General features: G+C 42.8%; 1 protein-coding gene across 4 annotated transcripts; it reads right to left on the reverse strand.

Moving 5' to 3' along the window:
• Positions 1 to 2,311: 2,311 nt before the first annotated feature.
• Positions 2,312 to 21,526, reverse strand: LOC309348729 (Y+L amino acid transporter 2-like). Of its 4 annotated transcripts, none has more exons than XM_081874400.1 (10): positions 21,384 to 21,526; positions 15,684 to 16,208; positions 12,409 to 12,534; positions 11,863 to 12,007; positions 11,584 to 11,707; positions 9,196 to 9,299; positions 7,027 to 7,123; positions 5,830 to 5,979; positions 4,232 to 4,415; positions 2,312 to 3,785 (listed from the first exon to the last, which is right to left on the reverse strand). In XM_081874400.1, exons 2-10 carry the CDS (start codon positions 16,186 to 16,188, stop codon positions 3,694 to 3,696), a joined length of 1,527 nt encoding a protein of 508 aa, XP_081730526.1. In that variant the 5' UTR covers positions 16,189 to 16,208; positions 21,384 to 21,526; the 3' UTR covers positions 2,312 to 3,693. The 4 variants fall into 4 exon arrangements, with proteins under 4 accessions (XP_081730526.1, XP_081730523.1, XP_081730525.1 ...); XM_081874397.1 differs by lacking the exon at positions 21,384 to 21,526 and adding an exon at positions 18,530 to 18,744; XM_081874399.1 differs by lacking the exon at positions 21,384 to 21,526 and adding an exon at positions 16,603 to 16,744.
• Between the last annotated feature and the right edge of the window lie 25 nt (positions 21,527 to 21,551).

The following is a 21,551-nucleotide window of genomic DNA, read 5'->3' on the forward strand; positions in this document are numbered from 1 at the left end:
AAAAGAATCTAGGGGTCTTAGTAGACCACAAGCTTACCATGAGTCAATAGTGTGATGCAGCACCAAAAAAGGCTAATGCTATTCTAGGCTGCACCCACAGAAGTATAGTGCCCTGATCAAGGGAAGTAATAGTACCAGTCTATTCTGCCTTGGTAAGACTACACCTGGAATACTGTGTTCAGTTCTGGGTACCACAGTTTAAGGATATTGACAAGCTGGAACATGTGCAGAGGAGGGTGACCAAGATGATCAAGGGTCCGGAAACCAAGCCCTGTGAGGAATGGTTGAGTGAGCTGGGTTTGTTTAACCTGGTAAAGAGAATAGCCATCTTCAAATACTGTATCTAAAAGGCTGTCACGTGGAAGATGGAGCAAGCTTGATTTCTCCTGCTGTAAAAGATTGGACCCAAACCAATGGCTTCCTTCAAGTTAAAAGAAAGGAGATTCCGACTAAACATCAGTAAGAGCTGTTTTGACAATGGAACTGATTCCCTTGGAAGGTAGTGGACTCTCCTTTTAAGCTCATATTGCACATATGCAATCAATCAATCAATCAATCAGTCAATCAATCTTAGAATGCTAACTATATTTTGTGTAAACAAAAAAATTCCTTCCAGTAGCACCTTAAAGACCAACTAAGTCAGTTCTTGGTATGAGCTTTCGTGTGCATGCACACTTCTTCAGATACACTGATGTATATTTTGTGTAAGTACTAATATATAATTGTTTACCAGTCAGTCTCCATTGGATGCAAGCCATTTCTGAACCCTCTTTTTTGCAACAAAATGATCTCCCAGTTCTACTCCACAATGTCACTAATCTGAACTTGTGCCGCTCTGCATTTGATTCTGCCACTGTCAGTTATTACCCTGCCAACATTTGCCTTTCATCTTTTCCCAAAAGTCAACTTAACTTCTATTACAAAGGAAATGAAATGTTCTCCATGCTTGCCAACATTCTGAGAGAACGGCTTTCTCTAAGAATGACTCAAAGTTCCCTATTCCCACACCCTGGTGTTACTCTGAGAACAACTAAAGTAAACTTTTCAGCAGCAGTTATTTGTTTTAACACCTTCCCCCATTGTAAAATGTTTGGCACTAGGTAAAGAACAACAGTGCTAATTTTATCTAGATTTCACATATCCCCTGGCCACATAAGCAGGGCCTATTTGTTCTTTAAAACCTGAGGACAAAAAACAAATGATGCTGTGTCAACCTTTCTCTCCCTCATCCTCTTGCCAGAGGAAAAAGTGGAGTTAAGTAGCTTCAGGGCATTCAGACAGTACAAGAATAATGGGGGGTGAAGCAGCTTCAAGGGGGGATATTTTGGGGGGGGGGAAGCAGTGAGCTTTCTTAAGAAGTCAGTCAAATATGCTATTAGATGAGGACTAATCTGGAGTCCAGGGACGCGGGTGGTGCTTTGGGTAAAACCTCAGTGCCTAGGACTTGCTGATCGCATGGACGGCGGTTCGAATCCCCGCGGCAGGGTGAGCTCCTGTCGTTTGGTCCCAGCTCCTGCCCACCTATCAGTTCGAAAGCACCCTTAAGTGCAAGTAGATAAATAGGTACCGCTTTATAGCAGGAAGGTAAACGGTGTTTCCGTGTGCTGTGCTGGTGCTGGCTCGCCAGCTGTAGCTTCGTTACGCTAGCCACGTGACCCGGAAGTGTCTTCGGACAGCGCCGGCTCACGGCCTCTTGAGCGAGATGAGCACACAACCCTAGAGTCGGACATGACTGGTCCGTACGGGCAGGGGTACCTTTACCTTTACCTTTAATCTGGAGTCCAGTCTATATTGTTCCCACAAAGACTGACAGTATATCAGGTAGTGATTGTTTTAAGTAGGTTCCTGCTGGGACTGATTTAACTGCTGTGGGATTCCATACTCTACTGATTTATTTTAGCCTCTGTTTGGGAGACACAGAAGCAATTGGCTTAGAAGGATTGCACCATTCATTATGAACCTGAGGCACTGAAATTCTCTTTGATCTAACCTGATCTATGAACCGCAGGTACCAAAGTACCCTTCTGAAGCAGGGTTAGTGGACGAGCTAGGATTACATACATATCAAATATGACTGGATGTCATATTGATGTCAAATAGCAAATATTCTCTGAACATGCAGGTATTCAAGGAACATTCATCAACATAGTTATAATTTTGAAGTGAGTTGGGGTTATTGTGTTTTTGGTGGGATGGGGAAAGAAATTACTTTTAGTTACAATTTTTGATTCTTTAAGAAAAAAAGATACAACACAAAGATTGCACGTGCTTTGGCACAACTATTTCTGACATCTCTAGACAACATTCACACCATTTTTTAACCCAAGTTTATTCAAAACAGAAGCATATTTAACAGGCAGTCACCCTCTGCTGCAAATACCACATGCGTTGCTTGTAATATAAAATGCTTTGGCTGGAAGGGGGGAAAGTTGATCAGTTTATGCTTTGTGTTCATTCTATTCAGTCAATTGCATATTCAGAAGGAAAAAGCGGTAGTTGTTCGGCACTGATAATTATCACTGGCAGCACAATTTGCTCCTTTAGCTGTGGTAGTATAGAGACATCTAGCAAAAGAAGAATCCTAAGCATGGCATGTGGGAAAGACATCAAGCTCAGCTCAGCCACACTCAGAATAAAAAAAAATGTCAAGGAGGATTATAAATCCTGAGTACAGAATTGTATCCATAACAGAACACCTGTGCTTCTCCAACAATGCTTTGCATTCTGCTGAAGACACTGCCGGGATCGTCGCTGAACATGCCTTCCTTTGTAGCACAATGGTGTCCTGCAAGGGGTTAAAGCAGAAGTCACCAGTGTGGTGGCCTCCAGTCGTTGCCTGACGAGAGCCCTGACCATGGACCATAAGGGATGTGGGGCTGATGGGACTTGATGGGGGCCACCACACTGGCTACTGCTGCAGTAAGGCAATGTACTAGGTGCAACACAGCCAATGGCAGGTGCTGCACTGGTGCTGAACCTGAAGATCAGGTGTACAAAGATCAGTTCAAGAGCACAGGGCAACTCCTTGCTGTATCATTGATAGCCTTCCACCGATTTTGATAGTCCATTGCCGCAATGCAGTTCCCCACAGATTCAGACTGAAGTTACTACTTTGATTTAACCAGCACTGAATGAAATGCATTTGCACGTTCTCTGTGTAAAAGTCCTACAGCAAAATCCTGTGCAGGTCTGTTCAGAAGTCCCATTGAGTTCAGTTGGGTTCCTGGGCATAGGTTTACAGCCCTGCAGCACCTTAGAACTAAAAAATTAATACATGGATGCTTTTTCCTATGCCCTTTTGGGGAAAAGGTTGAGGTTGGAAATGCATTTATTTTTAGTTCCTCCTCTTCACATCATTTTACGTTTTCCTTCCCAGATCTCTACTTTCAATTGGCAACCTGAAGACATCTATAATGAGCTCCTTAAAGAAATCCTAGCACTTATTGCTTGTTCCTATATAGTGTACCTTCTGTTTTTTAAATAGTGTATAATTACCAGCTATTGAATCAGCATGGAGACATCCTCATGAACTGGTCATCAGACAAAGGAAAGACTAAGAGTGCAGTACAGATTAAGGAACATCAAAATGATGTACAATACAGTTGTGCATGGCTTGGCACGGCCCAGGAAGACAAAGGGAACATGTCCCAGTGACGCCGGAGTCTTCAGGTGGAGAAAACAGTCCAATTTGTTCTACTTGGCTTTGGTTTCCGATGTCTCCGTTTCAATATCCAGGTCAGTCAGACAGCAACAAAACAGTATCTGGGCATACTTAGTGGCTGTAGCTACAAGATAAAACAATTATATGAAATTATGAAATTAAGAACTTCACTGATGTAGGGTGTTTCTGCCTAATATCAAAAACCTAGTGAGCATGGCAGTCCTTCCCGTCATTAGGCCATTGCAAAGGGGGCTGCGATATTGCAGGGATAGCCAATGTAGTGCACTCTGGATACTGTTGAACTACAACTCCCATCATTCTTGACCATTGACCATGTTGGCTGGATCATATGGGAACTGCAGTCCAAATGCATCAGGAGAAAACCAGGTCTGCTACCCCTGGGATAATGAGTGATATGACTATTAGATAACAGTTGACATAAATACTTTAAAATCCACTAAAAGCCATAATGTATTGCTGCCTAAATAGCAGTTCAGCATGCATTGAAGTACTTCCAGACAGAAATTACATAACAAAACCGCCATTTTAAATACAATAAACATTTCTTACCTGAAAGCCTTCGCAGGTACCAAGGTCTCTTTTCTACGGGTAAATAGACTCCCAAAAAGTAAGCAGGAATTCCAGAGAGTGCTATACCAATTCCAATAATGGAATTGATTGTGTCGCTGAAGAGTGGGACTATGACTAGGAAAAGGGTGCACAGGCAATACACAATGGGGAAGAAGAGGCTGAGCTGCAGGTACAAAAAGAGGAATGCAAGTTATAGGAAAGGCTGTGGGGCAATTGCAGCATGACACCACATCATATAATAACATCACCTAGTTCAGCCTCCTGTTCTCACAGTGGCCAACCAGATGCCTGTAATCCTGCAAGCTGGATGACTGCAACAGCACTCTCTCCGCCAGTGATTGCCAGCAACAGCCCCGCCATTTTATGTAAGCATTTCTATAGCTGCTAACATTGCAATATACTAGGTGTTAGAATTCCTGCTCCATGATTGCAGTCATAGGATTGTTGTCTTTCACATGACAGTATATGCTTTGACTCCACAGAGTGGGAAGTGACGGAGACAGGATGTTTGTGTTACTGTGTTCCGTGACATGGAGCTATTGTCCTTTGTCCTTTTTCTCTTTGCTGTCTGATGCTAGAGAGAGAGGGAGCCATGTTGCAGTGCTCCGTGTGTGTTTATATGTAAATAAAGTAGATTAGCCAAAATGCTGAGTTCTGTCACGTGAAATGTGCAAACTGTGGATCCCTAAGTGTGCTGGTGTCAGCTGTGTGATGTTTGGGCTGAAGAAAGCTTATGAAGCTCTCGAACGATTGACCAGGAGGGAGGGAACATGCCAGTTGTACATGTGTCTCTGCCAGAGACCTACTCGAGGGTAGGCTGAACTCCTGACACTAAGTTCTAGTATACACATGAAATACTGTTAAGTTAAGGATACAGCTGTCTAGAGCGACCTTCCACAGCCTGATGTTTGGGACTATGGCTTCCATCAGCTTCCCCCAGTACATAGGGAACCAGGTTGAGGGAGGCTGTCCTGGGGTATGAATACTCAGGCAGGATAACTCAGGAGAGTAGCCATGATAACTAAAAATGGAATCTCCATAGCATGCCTGATCACAACTGTGTCACTGCTGAACATAAGAAGAGCCCGCTGGATCAGGCCAATGGTCCTTCTTGCCCAGCATCCTGTTTTCACAATAGCCAACCAGATGCCAGAGGGAATCCTGCAAGCAGAAGAGCGAAAGAGCATTCTCCCCTCCTACCATTTCTAGTCACTGGTATTCAGAAGCACTTTTGCCTCTGATAGTGGAAGTAGACTGTAGCCATCATGCCTAGAAGCCATCAATCGCCTTTTCCTCCATGAGATGCTGGCAGCACTATTTTCAGAGCAGCTTCCAAAAGAGAAATAACTGTACTTGATGCTCAGAATATTTCTAGGTCATGGTCTGACCAGGAATTTTCTCTCTCACCTCAATGCTATCAGGAGAAGATGGGTATCAAGGACCAATTTAGTTTGCACCACAGTTTAAAGGGGTTTTAAGCAGGAGAAAATGTGATTCTACACGTTCTTGATAGCAAAGCTGCAACACACTCACACCTATGCGCACATTTTGAAGCTTCTGCTCTGCTATTTACTTACTTTAATGGGTCTTGGCCTGTCTGGCTGGGTATATCTTAAGTATATTAACCCTGCAATGGATAACCCAACAAAGAACCAATAGCTGAAGCAATAGTAATTAATCAGCAGAAAGACATCTTCCACAAGGAGATAAATCAAAGTCATTAAACCCTACAAAGAGATAACAAAAAGAAAAGAGAGAGATATATAATTTCCTAAACACCACATTCTAAACACAGACTTGATAGCACACTACACACAATGTTCTTTGCTTAAAGCCTGACAAAAACATTTTGCATCCTTTTTGAGATTTTGGGAATCTTCTGCAAAAGCACATGCAGTTTCTTAAATCCTTCCAAGGGTTTGTCCTTGATTATTATTTTTTAAATCCTTTGACAGTTTGTTTTCTTTTTCTATGGTTGCATGATATTTTGTGATGTGGGCAGTGCTTTTTTCTGGGGGGACGCATACCACTAAACAATTTGTGAATCTTTGTACTTTTGTCCATTTATTGTATTTATTTCCCCCGATTTGAACTATAAAATGGTGATTTTCTTGAGTCAAAATGAGAGTACCTCTAAACATTTTTTTTAGAAAACGAGCACTGGAAATGGTCACAGGTGCCCCTGATCCAACAAGAAAGCAGATCAGAGTCCTCCTGCACATCTGATCACTGCATAAACAGATCCCTTGGCCAGATGCTTGCATCCAGCAATCAAGACTGCATGCAGAGTGATCAGGATCTGCATATACAACTGATGATGTGGTCCCCTTTGGAATTGTATAATAGGGATGGGAATATCCAAAAGTCACTGCACTTAGCTATTACCATGAGTGTGTTCTTAGTTGTGAGGATGACAACAAGGAACTGGCCTGGTAAGAACAGAGTGAGTTTGCTTGGCTGAGTTCATGCAGTACTGGTAGGATTGAGAATGCACTGAATGTAGATTTCAGAACAAAACAAATATACAGTGGTACCTTGGTTTTCAAACATAATCCACTCCAGAAGACCATTCGACTTCCAGAATGTTCAAAAACTGAGGTGCAAAGGGCGGTCTGCAAATTTCATTGAGAAAATTGAGAAACATGCAAAGGAAGCCATTTGACTTCTGAGGCGTGTTCAAAAACTGAAATGTTCAGCAACGGAGATGTCCGAAAACTGAGGTACCACTGTAAATGAAAATGAGTTTTTCTTTCTTACACTTTGTAATCACTTACATTAAAAACGAGGGCAGGAACAGGTGTGAAACATTTTATATGAATCAAGCTCAGGCTATCTGGGAGTTGTCCTTCTCTGGCTCCAACGTAGAAAAGCCTGCCACAAGGTTTAAAAAAGTCTTATCAGTGCACAGTCCTATTATATTCTAAGGCGACACATGACATGGCTCTCTAAAGAAATATTAAAAAACAGTATTACACAATATTAGGAACAGTTCAAAATAAAATTTACAGACATGAGGTGGGTTCTAAAAATATACATCTCGATAAAGAGGCGCATCTTCAGCATTTGCCAAAAGCTGTGTGATGAAGCAGTGGCAGACTTTGGGCTCTCAAATTTCAGCAGTGCCCCACGCGATGCTAAAATCTGTCCCCCCACCTCTCATGCTCCAGTCTATAGCATTGTTGTGGTGTCCCCTGCAGCATGGGGACCCAGTGCCACCGCACTGGCTGTGCCACCCTAAAACCGCCTCTGGTGCCAGATACTTTCCTCTGTTGGAAAGTGGTTACTCCACAATTGCTGTGCTAAGGTGAGAGATCCATTTCATCCGTTCCATGTAATTCCTGTTACTGGACTCGGTCATAGGGAAATGACAACTTCACCAGACTCGCAACTTCTGAATCAGCCTATAGTCACTGCTATCTGCAAGGAATGGCTAAATGCGCCCTCAAAATCAGCGTAGGATCTCATTGCACCAGTGTAACATGAGCAGGGTAAAGGAATAAGGGTACATGTTCATGTGTCTCAGTCCAGGCCGGCCCTGCTATTAGACTGTAGGAGGCAGAAAATGCAGAGGGCAGGAATTGGTGGCAAGGTGTTGGATGGAAGAGTTCTGTGTGTGCCATGCATGGCCTGTCCTACTCCCCCCGCCTCCCCGCTAAGCTGCTGCCCTCAGATGTGGCAGAGGGTGTTGCCCTGTTGGCAGTGTTGAAGGGAAATTCAGTTGCCCGTCTCCAGGCAGAACTGGCCATCTTTTCCTTTGCTTCAGGCGGCAAAATGCCTTGCACCAGCCCTGGTATCAGTAATACAAGGCAGCTGTGAGGAACCCCTGGGCCTCCAGATGATGCTGGACTTCAACTCCTGTGAGTTGCAGCAAGCATGGTCAATGGCCAGGGATGATGGGAACTGTAGTTCAGAAAAGGGCCAAAGGTTCTCCATACCTGCTGCCAGGTGACAAGGGGGACTCGCATCCCACAGCTTGTTACGCCAGCAGAACTCTTTGCAGAACTCCTGAATTATTTGTCACAAAGAGTGTTGAAAAGGCAAGAGTTTATACGGCTTATGAGAGAATATTTGCTTGGTGCTGTATGCTTGGCCTAAGTGGAATTAGGCATGGCAATACAGTGGTACCTCGGGTTAAGTACTTAATTCGTTCCAGAGGTCCGTTCATAACCTGAAACTGTTCTTAACCTGAAGCGCCACTTTAGCTAATGGGGCCTCCCGCTGCTGCCACACCGCCGGAGCACGATTTCTGTTCTTATCCTGAAGCAAAGTTCTTAACCTGAAGCACTATTTCTGGGTTAGCGGAGTCTGTAACCTGAAGCGTATGTAACCTGAAGCGTATGTAACCCGAGGTACCACTGTAAAAGGTTTCTGCATTCCTAAAGTAGACCACCAGGTGGCAGTGTGCTTTCGAGGTCCTTTTCAGTCTCATGTCATTTCCATGCTGCTGAGTTACCAGTGTATGTAGAATTACCATTAATTTGTATTTTTTTAAAAAAAAATGCAATGAACAGTAGTCTAAGCTCTTCAGCTTTCAGTGGAATGAGGATCTGGAGTTCTGAACAGCTTTAAAAAAAAATTCACATAGGAAATTCAAAAAGAAAAACAGAATACACGTTGCTATGTATCCTCTTATAATTTATTATTGTACAATTGAATTAAACCCAATTAATCCTTGTTATTAAATGCCTAAAACTGACTAGCTCTGCACAGCAGAATCTCAGATGTAAGAGCTGACTCTGTTAACTGACATTCAATTGTATTTTACAGCCGTTTTACTGCTGGATTTTTCTTGGGGCGGGAGCAAAATCCATTTAGTTTATAAGAGAAAAAGTGACAGAAGCTTTGCTAAGTTGTAGCAGTATGATACTCTATTCAGTAAAATCATTTCTGGCAGAATGCTACTGGCTCCATCTGCACAGTGCTAGTTTCTGAATTCCACATACCTGGAAGCTGCAATAATTGATGAGTTTAATCCTCCATAACAAGACATCGCCACTGCAATAGGGATGATCCACTTAGCATGGCTAAGAGTCTCATTACCAAAAGTCTGCAAAAGAAAAAGAAAGAAAGAAAAGAAAATAGGCTCACTCAGCTAGTTTCACAATGCCAGCCAACTGTCACGGAAATTTACAGCTGAAGCACAAAGTCGGGCGAGCTCATTTTTGACAACAATGCCCCACCATAATCTTGGAACAGCTTTTTAAAAGCCACACTAATAATATTTCAGTTATCTGTCACACACAGCCAAATTGCCAGTGAGTGGATGGTTAAACAACATGAGAAAGTGAAACTAATATGTATTTAAAAGATTGATCACAACCCAGTGGTGGGATTTAATCACCACTGTGGGATTTTGTGAACTACTAAATTGTGTACAAGGGAGCAGAGGAGATTATTACATAAACTGTACATTCTGCAGTATGCTCTGCAATATACTTATAAGATGCAAGGAAGGGTTCCTTCTTCACCCCTCTGGAAGCAGACAACAGGGAAAATCAGCTACACGTGCATTCAGTCAACAAGTACAGATGTATGGGCCCAGATTTATTATTCTGCAACAGCTTTGCATATTAGGCTTGCTTGCAACCAAATCTTCATGTACCATACTTTCCATGTATAATTGCCTGAACGTTTTGAAGTCTCCCACTATTTCAAGAACTGGATATGAGCTGGTCACACAATCCAGGATATTAGGATCTGATGGATCTGATGGATCAACAGTTATGGGTTTCAGACAACAGCTGAACACAAAAATATTGTTGAGTTGGCCCCCCCCATTGACTCCTTAAATCCTATAGTAGTTTTAAGAAGTGGGCATAAAATGTACAGTAATCTAATTTGGTTAAGAGATGCTTTCCTAAAGCCTAGGACACTTGGAATGACAGTTTAATGCATATGCCAATGCATGCTTTCAAGATATGTAATTTGTGATTATAATTTTCAACTAAAATTGCCAGTTTGCACTAATGGAGTCAGTTATGCTAATAAGACATGTTTTCCTGGCTGCTGAAGTTTGAGTGCACAGGAGAGAGAATGATAGATAGATAGATAGATAGATAGATAGATAGATAGATAGATAATAGATAGAGAAAGAAAGAAAGAAAGAAAGAAAGAAAGAAAGAAAGAAAGAAAGAAAGTAAGTAAGTTTGGGCAGAATTTGACATTTTTGTCAGGTACTCGTGGGCAGTGTGTCAGGAGTTTTCCCATTCTAATTAATTCAAGAGGGTTCTGGAAGCTTCTCTGTGTGAAAGAAACAGGCAGAAGGTTCCAGATGTTTGGGTTATTCCTTCAGAGAAGCTGAGTACAGCTGGCTTAAACTGGTTCTGTTATTTCTTTCTGTCATAGTCATGCTGACTATAATAATAGGCAAGGAGGAGTCTTGGATTCATTTTCTCTTTTCCTTCTGGTGTGGTGTTCTGTACATAGTATACGTAGTGTTAAGGTTTAGACTTATTATAAGTTATGGTAAGTTTAAGTTGGGAAACACGGGTGGCGCTGTGGTGTAAACCACTCAGCCTTGGGCTTGCTAATCAGAAGTTCGGTGGTTCGAATCCCCGTGACGGGGTGAACTCCCATTGCTCGGTCCCTGCTCCTGTCAACCTATCAGTTCAAAAGCACGTCAAAGTGCAAGTAGATAAATAGGTACTGCTCCGGCGGGAAGGTAAACATCATTTCCATGCGCTGCTCTGGTTTCACCAGAAGTGGCTTAGTCATGCTGGCCACATGACCTGGAAAAACTGTCTGCGGACAAACGTCAGCTCCCTCAGCCAGTAAAGTGAGATGAGCGCTGCAACCCCAGAGTCGTTCACAACTGGACATAACTGTCAGGGGTCCTTTACCTTTTTAAAGTTTAAGTTTAGTCTGCTTCAACTGAATTTCTTATGGACAGTGCCAATCCTGAATGGATTTGTGACCATTATGCTCATTTGCTTTCAGTAGCAGTAAAGCTCTGCTGGATGGAACATTAATTGCCTCTGGTTTATTTTTGGGCAATTCCTGCAACGTGTTTAAGTTTTAACTCTGCTAACTATACGTTGGAATCTGCCCCGGATCAATACTGAGTAGAATTACATGACACAGTGGAAGGCAAGAACCAGCCTTCCACAACCTGGACCCTGCAGATGATGTAAACTACAACTTCTTTGAGCCTTGAGCCCATGGTGAGCCCATGGTGGACTTTCTTTCATTAGAGGTTTTAAAGCAGAGGCTGGATGGCCACCTATCAAGGATGTTATAGCAGTGAATCTCCCGTATTGGCAGGGGCTGAACAAGATGTCCTTTGAGATCCCTTCCCGCTCTGTGATTCTACAAACTCATGATTTGTGACGTACCACGGCCACAGCATCACTCCCTAACAGGGCAGGCATGTCCAGCACAACATAGTAGGCCACATTTGTCAGCAGGTAAATGATGGTCACGATGGGCATTGAGATTGCAATGGAGAGGGGCAAGTTCCTGCAAAAGGAAATGAAACAGTTATTTGCAACCAACTGAAGGGTAAACCAAAGGGGAGGCACATTAGAAAAACAATAACAATGACCTGCTTGAAATATGCATAAAACTTTGGCACCTAATGCAAGAATGCTATGACCCAAGACAGGCATGTATACCTTTCCGGGTTTTTCATTTCTTCCGTGACGAAATTCAGTGTATCCCATCCAGAGTAGGAGAAAAGAGCTGAGTAAAGGGCAAGTGCAATGAATCCTGCGTCTGCTGTGGAGCCTTCAAATGGCTCCTTGAGGTTATCAGTTTCTCCTGTGGAAACATCAGAAGCCTGTGGTTATTTATTATTATTATTTACATCTACATGCCTACACACAACCAATATGTAGCTTATAGGAAACAGGGGCAGAATCAGAATGTTCCCTACATGAAAATGCTGAACGAAAGTAGCTTCATATCACCTTTACCGTGTGTCATGGCATCCACAAACCTTCCAGCATTGACTATAGGGTGTGTATATTCCTGCTTCATGTAGCAACTTCTCACTTGATACTTGGGATACTTGGTTCAAGTGTGAAGAACATAACAGTAATAATAATAATAATAATAATAATAATAATAATAATAGCCCATAATTAAAGTATGAGCTAGACCAGAGTCTATATGCTGTTCAGTTTTGCTATCATATTTACACACAGAAAGTAAGTTCTTACCTTGGGTGATTTTATAAAGACCCACAGCTATTACCACAATAAGGGCCATGACTTTGGCATATGTGAAAAGGTCTTGCACTCTGGTTCCCCACTTCACATTGACACAGTTAATAAAGGTCAGGGAGCCTAATAAGAGAACAGGATACAAATTAGATAAACCCAGTTAGCTGTACTTCATTAGAATACTGATGACTTGGACGTTTTTCAATTAACATAACAGCAGCAGAGATCAACTGGCTATGATAAGGACTTAAAGGGGGGGGGACGACCCAAAACAAACAGTCATTTGAATCAGGATCTGACCATGGGCTATGCTGGCTGGGCCAGATAGGAGTTAATACTTGGAGAGCCACCGATTAAGCACTGTAGCCTCCCAGATGGAAGGCAGGATTGGAGAGACATTGGAATGAAGTCAGTTTTTCAGTAAGGAAACAATGGATCTGCATATTATCTGTTTTATAGTGTTGCATTTTCTAAGCATGCCTCAACAGACTCAACAAGAATAGGGAGAAAAGAAAAATGAAAGAAAAGAAAAATAATAGAATCATAGAATTGTAGCATTGGAAGGGACCCTGAGGTTCATCTAGTGTAACTAATGCAGGAATCTCAACTAGATAATACATGACATATGGCTATCCAACTTCTGCTTAAAAACTTTCAAGGACGGAAAGTCCAACACCTCTTCTGGGAGTCTGTTCCACTGCTGAACAGCTCTTACTGTCAGAAAGTTTTTCCTGATCTTTAGTCAGAATCTCCTTTCTTGTAACTTGAATCCATTGGTTTGGGTCCTACCCTCTGGAGAAGGAGAAAACAAGCTTGCTCCATCTTCCATGTGACAGCCCTTTAGATATTTGAAGATGGTCATCATATCTCCTCTTAGCCTCCTCTTTTCCAGGCTAAACATACCCAGCTCCTTCAACTGTTCCTCATAGGGCTTGTTTTCCAGAACCTTGATCATCTTGGATTCCCTCCTGTGCCAGGATGTCAATGTACAGATACCCAGTACAGCTCCAGTTGATAGAACAGTGAGCATAGTGGAATTTTTTTTGGAATAAACATGAATAGGATTGTGCTTGTTGGGTTTAAGTCCTACCTGTGACACTGACTTGGTTTTGGTCAAGTCACTCAGCCTCAGTTCCCAATCTTTAAAATAGACATAATAAATGACCTACCTTAAAAGACTGTTATGAAGATGAACAAAGGGTTTATTCACATTTTTAAAAAAATGTATGCCTAAAAATATAAATTAAGGGTACGACAAACAGGCATCTGAAAACCCCACATATTTTGTAGGTATACTCTTCAGAAAGCTAAGATTGATGCATGGTCAGTTTTTGGTTGGCAATCCAAGTAAAATCTTAAAACATCAAACAGTGCTGTCAATATGAGTGCAAAACAAATAACCCGAAACTGTTTTCAGGAGGGGGAGGGTGTTATTTTTACAACTCCAACTATTTCACTAACAAGATAAGAGCACGGTGAGAACATTCTTTTAGTGCCCTCTAGCATTCAGAGACAAAGTTGCAGTTTGCTATGAAAAATATACTGTATTGGCTTCTGGGGATATGCAGCTAGGGTTGCCCTGTTTCAAACAGTGAAAATCCAGACAGAAACGTTGTTGAGCTTTTTACAGATTTCTGCCTGGACCCTGCTAGAGACAGCAGCATTCCGGATATGTCTGGGAAATTCCGGTCTCAGATTATGAGGGGTCTCTTAAAAAGCTTTTGAGAACAAAAGTTTAAGTTTTTCATAATTGGTAAAATAATAAAAGGACAAAGAAAACAGATTCCCAAACTGTCATATCCGGTGACAAAAAATATACCCTTCCCAAATAGCATTTTTGGGCTAATGCTTTGGGAACTGTTCAACCTGAGTGCCTTAGCATGTTTCACATCATATATTTAAAGAACTGTGATACCATTTTAAGCAGCATGGCTTCTTCCAATGAATTCTGGGAGCTGTAGTTTTTTTAGGGTGCTGAGCTTTTCTTTAAGGAGATCTTTATTCTCCTCCCAAAGCTGTAGTTCCCAGAGTAAGCAGTTAGACTACACACACAGTATGAGAATATCATCCTCCCACCATCACCTCAAAATGATGTCTTACTGGATCACACTGCTGTCTGTCTCAGGGATGGGGAAACAGATGGTTTTGCTCCAGGTGTCCTCAGCCCCAGCTAGCCTGGTCAGTGGGGTCAAGGATGATGGGAGTAGTTGTGGTCCACTAACATCTTGCGGGCCATAGGCTCCCCATTCCTGACTTCTCTATCCCAGCATTCTGTTATTAACAATAGATGTTTATTCCTCAGAAAAAGGTGGTGAATACAGTGGTACCTCGGGTTAAGTACTTAATTCGTTCTGGAGGTCTGTTCTTAACCTGAATCTGTTCTTAACCTGAAGCGCCACTTTAGCTAATGGGGCTCCCGCTGCCGTTGTGCAATTTCTGTTATCAACCTGAAGCGAAGTTCTTAATCTGAAGCACTATTTCTGGGTTAGCGGAGTGTGTAACCTGAAGCATATGTAACCTGAAGCGTATGTAACCTGAAGCGTATGTAACCCGATGCACCATTATACTGTTGTTTATCTCTAATATCTGAGAAGCACAAGAAAAACCCTGGAAAACTAGGAGCTTTCTGATCCATGCTGCCTACAATGTATGACTCTCTAGGGTCTTGGGCAAAAATCTTTGTTTCTTTCATAGCCCTGTAATTAACAGATGGCTACTAAACAGCCTTAATATTTAACACACACACATCCCATTTTCCTATCAAGTCTGTCGGAATCCAGACTTTTTCCTCTGATTCAGTGGCAAGAGCCTAGGTGTTTTGTAAGCAACCTTCCCTCAGAAGGCACATGAAACTGTTAGTTTGTGGCCTGTGTTGTGTATTGAGTCAAAGGATTTTATATCTGTATTATTATTGTCTGTATTTGCATTAGGGTAAAGTCTTTTGGTTCCAGAGGGTACAGCTACTATTGGTTCATTTAAGCTGCTGTATTTGGATCCTCTGTCTTATTGGTTGCCTCCAAAAGGCAGGACTGTGATTGCCTGATATTGTTCCCTCCAAAATGTATCCTTTCTAGCTGGTTCCCTGTCCCTATAAATGTAGCTCTCCCCTCCTCAGTCTTTAGTCTTGTTGCTTTTAATAAAGAAGTGTTACTAGAGAACTGTCTCCAGCATATTATGTCAAGAGAGCTGAAATCACAAACCCCACGTCACAACAGCCTGAACTTGCATAATCAAAATAAATTGTTGCATTGACGAACTAGAATTTTACTTACAGATGCAGGCAGCTGCAATCAACCTAACTGCTCCATAGGGTGGCTCACAGAAGGGAAATATCGGCTGAACAATATAATTCGCAAAAGTAATGGCAATGACGGCCTGAGTTGTTGGCTCAATAATAAGCAAGGAAGACCATAGTCTGATAAAGGCTATAAAACCTCCGAAAGCTTCTAGAATGTAGGCATAGCTTGCTCCTGATTTAATAATGGATGTCCCCAGTTCAGCATAACACAGTGCTCCAAACAAGGAAAAGATCCCACCAAGGGCCCAGAGGAGGAGCGAGAGTCCATACGAGCCACTGTACATCAAAACACCCTTGGGAGCCACAAAAATCCCCGAGCCGATCATGTTCCCTACTATCAAAGAAATGCCATTAAGCAAGGTGATCTCTTGCTTCATCTGCATTTTTTCCTTCTTGTTCTCTGCCACTGAATCCAATTCATGCAGTCCATTCTTGGGTATGCTCTTTTTATTGCAACACGTTGTCCAGGAGCCTGTCATGATCTTCAGTTAATCATTACCTGGAAGCAAGGAGAAGAAGAGAATGTTTTGTCTGCAAAGTTGGCAGGAACCAGGAATAGAGAACCAGGAATCGTATTGTAGCTGTTTTAACTGCATAGTGGTGTAAGGGGAAATTTGATTTGAGTCGCATTTTAATGCGAACCGAAATACAACTGTTCTATCCAAATTTTGCGAGCAGTTCTCTACTCATATCGTGCACATTAAAAATGCATATATTTGGGGAAAGTTTGCATGAAAACAAATATAATATTAGTGAAATTAGCATACAGAAATGCTGTTGGTCGAAAAAGGCTGACAACCCTGATCTAAAGAGTGCTTGGGCCAATGGGGCAGTGAGCCACCTACCTCAGTCTGCCCTCAAGCAGACCTCAAATGCCTTGCCTTCTTACTCACCACCAGTTCAGAAGTCGTACTGCCTGTCAGCTTCCTCCTTCGTCTCAGTGTTGTCCTTGTCAAACAGAGCTAGAATGGGGATGGAAGCAAAGCCAGAACTACTTGGCTCTGCCTCTCATTGGCTATGGTTCCTTGTGCTGTTTGAACTCCCTGCCTTCCGCCCCACCACTCCCAATGGCCACCAGCTACTACTGTTGACTTCATCAAATCCAGGGGTGAGAAAACTGTTCGCAGCCTGAGGGCCACACCTGAACAGCCTGAACAGCCTTCTGAGGGCCACATGGCTGTGGTGGATGGGGCCACAGGCAAATGTGGGCAAATCAACTAATGAAAAAATTGCCTTCGTACCGTAAGCTAGTTTCTACACACACAACACTCCATCCTTGCTCCATATGAACAAGAGGCATTATCGGAGCGCAAGGATAAATTTCCTGTAAGGCAAAGCCACTCAAGGCAGGAAGCAAGACCAGTGAAGGGTGTGGTCTGGGGAGAGTTCTGAGGGCCAGGTATGGAGGCCTAGAGGGCCGCATATAGTCCCTGTGCTCGAGGTTGCTCACCATAGCTGTCAACTTTTCCCTTTTCTTGCGAGGAATCCTATTTGGAATAAGGGAATTTCCCTTAAAGAAGGGAAACGTTGACAGCTATGTTGCTCACCCCTAATCGAACACCTCCTCTTGGTGTTGCCTGCAACAGTGGGCTCTGCATGGATAACATTTCAGCCATTGCAGAACCATATCGGCTAGATTTGTTCACTTACTATCTCACCCTCCCCTTTCTCCTGCAAAATCCTCCATTACTCCATTTGGCGTGAATGTAACTGGAAAGTTGTGCAGCTGCCATCGATTACGTCATAATTTAACACAGCCACATGGAGCAAGGAAAAAGACTATCCCCGCTCCCAGAGTTTGTTTATAGCCTTGTAAACTTAGGGGTGTTGTAGAGGAATGGCTCACTGACCAATCTGGTTACTGATCACTGTTCTATCTTGCATCAAAATACAATTTTGAAAGAAACCCAGTAGCACAATATTACATAGGGCTTGTTCACACAATCAGAGATGACCCCAGGTTGTTTCCAGATGGTTGCCCCCGAGGTTGTTCATGTGAATCAGACTTGTTATTTCAACTGAACTGTCATGGATTGAACAGGGAGCAGTTTTCTGCTGCCACAAATGTCTGCCAGACACGCTGTGTGCTTTCTGCAAATTGGCAGTGCCAAGCTTTAGTTCATCCGAGGTAACTGCTGCTTTCTCCACTTATAGCACATCCCTTACTTTAAGATCAAGGGAAGTTGAATCATCAACTAGGGATTCTTTCCACCTCATTCATTCACCTCATCCAAAGCAAAAGAAAGTACTCTAGATTAACTTACCTTGGGTTTCTGGTTTTTGTTTTGTTTTCAATGCCCTTAATCATTGATGCAATACAGTAATTGATTGGTAAATGTTTGTTAAAAACAGCTGTTGTGAGCCAGGCATGGCGTCAGCCCTCGTGCTGGAAAGCCAGTTGTGCTTGCTTGTATCAAACTTCAAAACACAGCTATTGAGCATGTCCAAATGCAAGCTGGGAAGTGAAATGTTTCTTGTATGGACACAGGCCAAGCTGGGAAGAAGCCAAGTGTGCAAAACAAGGCTTGGTGTCATAAAGAGATAACACCCCCCCCCCCCAAGACATATCATAAGCTGCCCATCCAGAAAGCAAATTGCAGTCTGGACTTACATTTATTATCCAGTGTAAAAAGCTGAACACCCCCCTCCACGACTGGAAAATAAAAAGACCTGGTTTTCCAGCTTGTCTACAATTTTTAGAAGTAAACTCTAAATCGACACATGCTCTACCCTTCAAACGCCCCATCTCCCGTATCAAAAGGGGGCTATTGTTCTGATCTACAGCTGGTAAATAAATATCAGAGGACGGTTAATGCTTACCCATGGATCACTGATGTCCTGCCCTGTTTAACAAGAGGATGGCTGTAACTTCAGGAACTTAAGAGTGAGCTAAGGCTGAAAGTAAGCAAGCAGCTGCCTAGCAGGAAGGGTAAGTGATATGAATATGAATGCCCCCTTCTCTGTGTGCTGCTATTTGTATCCCCACAGCAGGGTAACCAAAATCAGCAGCAGCAGCAGCAGCAGCGTATCAAGGAAACTGCTTTCCCCCAAGTAGCTCAAGTTCGCTAATGAACAACAACTGCCAGGGCTACAGCCAAGTCCTTTCCGCCCAGAATTTCTAGGAAATTCACTGATGTTTGCTGAAGACAAAGGAAACTGCCAAGTCGATTATGTTTCCCCTCCTCTACATTCTTAGAATCTTTTTTCATGACCACCTTTGATGGTACTGTGGCTCATTGTATTTTGCAGAGGGTGCTGGTGTAAACATCCATTTCCAGAGCAAGTGGAAGTAAGACTATGTGTGGGCAGGAGGCAGAAAAGCGTTTGTGTGTCCTTACTTCAGACTCAAATCAGCAGAAGTAGGTAGAGAGGCCAGGAATTGGCAAATTTTGTGGCACAGTAAACCAGGTTACAATGGAAGTGTGACACTAATTCAAAATATATCACATGGAAAACCCCATTTAAATCAATGGGATTCAGTTCTGTGAAAGAATCATGATCCACTTTCAGAGCCACTTTCACATTCAAGCATACTTTCCAGCTGCTTTATTGATCTATAGGTGTCTATTCCATCACAAAGGAACATCCTGAAACTTCCTAAGGACAGCACACAGCCTAGGGAAAACAAAAGAACCTGAGATATATTGTGATGTCTTTGGGTGGGGGGTGACCACAGACACAGCTGCAGGCAAATTCAGGAGAAAAGAACTACATGACTTAAATCAGGGACAATATTCAAGAAAAATAAGGGAGAGGTCTAAAAGGAATGGGTCAAAACGAGTCACTTGAGAGATGATGAATAAAGAAAAGGATCTCACACCAAGCCTGAACAACATGTGTGAGAATGTCCCGACATGCTCATAACAACTTACTCAGCAAAAGGGTATATGCTTCTTTTACTCTGTACATTTTATATATTTAAGTCCAGCTGTACCAGGGTGGTGGAGGCTGGCAGAAGTCAGCCCATTCCAGAGCAGACTTGGAGTGCTCCTGTGGACTCCAGGGAGATTACACTAAAGCCTGCTTCCCACTTAATTGTTTATAGTCAGCTAGAAGATGAGCAGCCCCATCAATTGTGAATATGGTGCACAGGTTCAAATGTCCATGTTCCCTTGCAATAAAAATAGAAATGGCAGTGGGCAAAATCTCTGTCCCCTCCACTTTAGTTCTTATTGCAGGGAAATCCAGCCATTGAAATGTGCACACGTACTTGGATATTTTCTTTCTAAGTCAGAGATCGTAGAGTAAGGTTGTAATGGGTGTAAAACGTTCCAATTCCAGTGGAATTGTATGGGAATTCATACATATTTGGGTACTTTTTATCCCCAAGTCCAAAAAAAAGTAACACAAGACTTGGCCCTAGGATGGGTTAAATTGGTTGCTAGGTTGCTGGCGGCTGCATTGCTGAAAATGTTGTTCCCAGTAGGGAATCTAGATTCAAATCCCTGCTCAAGTATGAAGCTTGCTCAGTAACCTTGGGGACGTCAGTTTCACTCAGACTAATCTCCTTTACAGGTTGAAAACATGGGGTTCCACAAGAGAGGGGCACAAAAGAAATTTATCAAGAAGTGACAAATGGGGAAGCCCACTCAATGTAACTAAATTAAGCTGGTGGAACCTCCCTCTTCTCTTGGGTCAATTTGATCTGCTGGTGTGGAACAGTGGTGGAATGGTCACTGCACCCACTTCCCAATGTTCACCGTGTCCTCTTCTGAAGACAAGCAGATGGGAGGAAAATGTTGGGGCATTGGGAGAAGATCTCTATCCCTGGTTGGTCCACATATATGATATAAGAATGCAAGAAGAGCCTGTCGATCACGCCAATGGCTCATCTGCTCCAGCATCTTGTTCTCACAGTGGCCAACCAGAGGCCACTGGGAAACCAGCAAGCAGGATTCAAGCCCAAGTGTACTCTCTCCTGTTGTGGCTTCCAGCAACTGGTATTCAGAAACATCACTGCCCCCAACAGTGGAGGTAGAACATAGCCATTGCAAAGCCTTCTCCATGAATTTGTCCAGTCCTCTTTTAAAGCCACCCAAGTTGGTGGCCATCGCTGCCTCTTGTGCGAGTGGACTCTACAGTTTAGTTATGCACTTTGTGAATTAGTACTTAATTTTATCTTTCCTGAATCCGTCAATATTCAGCTTTGCTGGATGCCCACAAACTCTTGTGTTATGAAGAGGGAGGGGAAAACATTCTCTATCTGCTTTCTCCACGCAGCGCATCATTTTATAAGCATCTATCATGTCACCTCTTACTCTACTTTTCTCTAAACTAAGAAGTTTCAAATGCCACAACTTTTCCTCATGGTCTGTTGCTCCAGGACAAAAATCCCATGCAACCTTTGCAGTACTGAAAGCTTACTTTCCCCTGCCTTTTGTTGGAACACTTCCATGTGCATGTTACATTTCAACACTGGTGTCTGAGCACAGGAACACAGAAAGCTGCAGATCAATGGTCTATCTTGCTCAGTATTGTCTACATTGAATGACAGTGACTCTCCAGGGTTTCAGGCAAGGGACACTCCAAGCCTTGCCTGGAAGTACTGAGGACCAGCTCTGAGACCTTCTGCCCTCAAAACAGATGCTCCACCAGAGAAATCTTACAATTTTCTTTTTAATGCTCTATGATTTTTTTACACACACACATGCACACAAAAGAAAGAGAGACTTACCAAGGTTTCCTGACCTGTTGTCCTCCAAAACGATAAAGGCTCCTCTTTGGAACTGATGTGATGGAAGCCAAGGCCCAGAATGAAGCAAAGTGCAATGCAGTCGAAGAAACCGAACAGAAAAACAGCCCTGGCCAGTGTCTTGCAAGCAGCAGCTTAGGAAGTTAATGA

Source organism: Podarcis erhardii, assembly GCF_964252035.2.
Source record: "Podarcis erhardii genome assembly, chromosome: 8".
NCBI classification, from domain to species: Eukaryota; Metazoa; Chordata; class Lepidosauria; order Squamata; family Lacertidae; genus Podarcis; species Podarcis erhardii.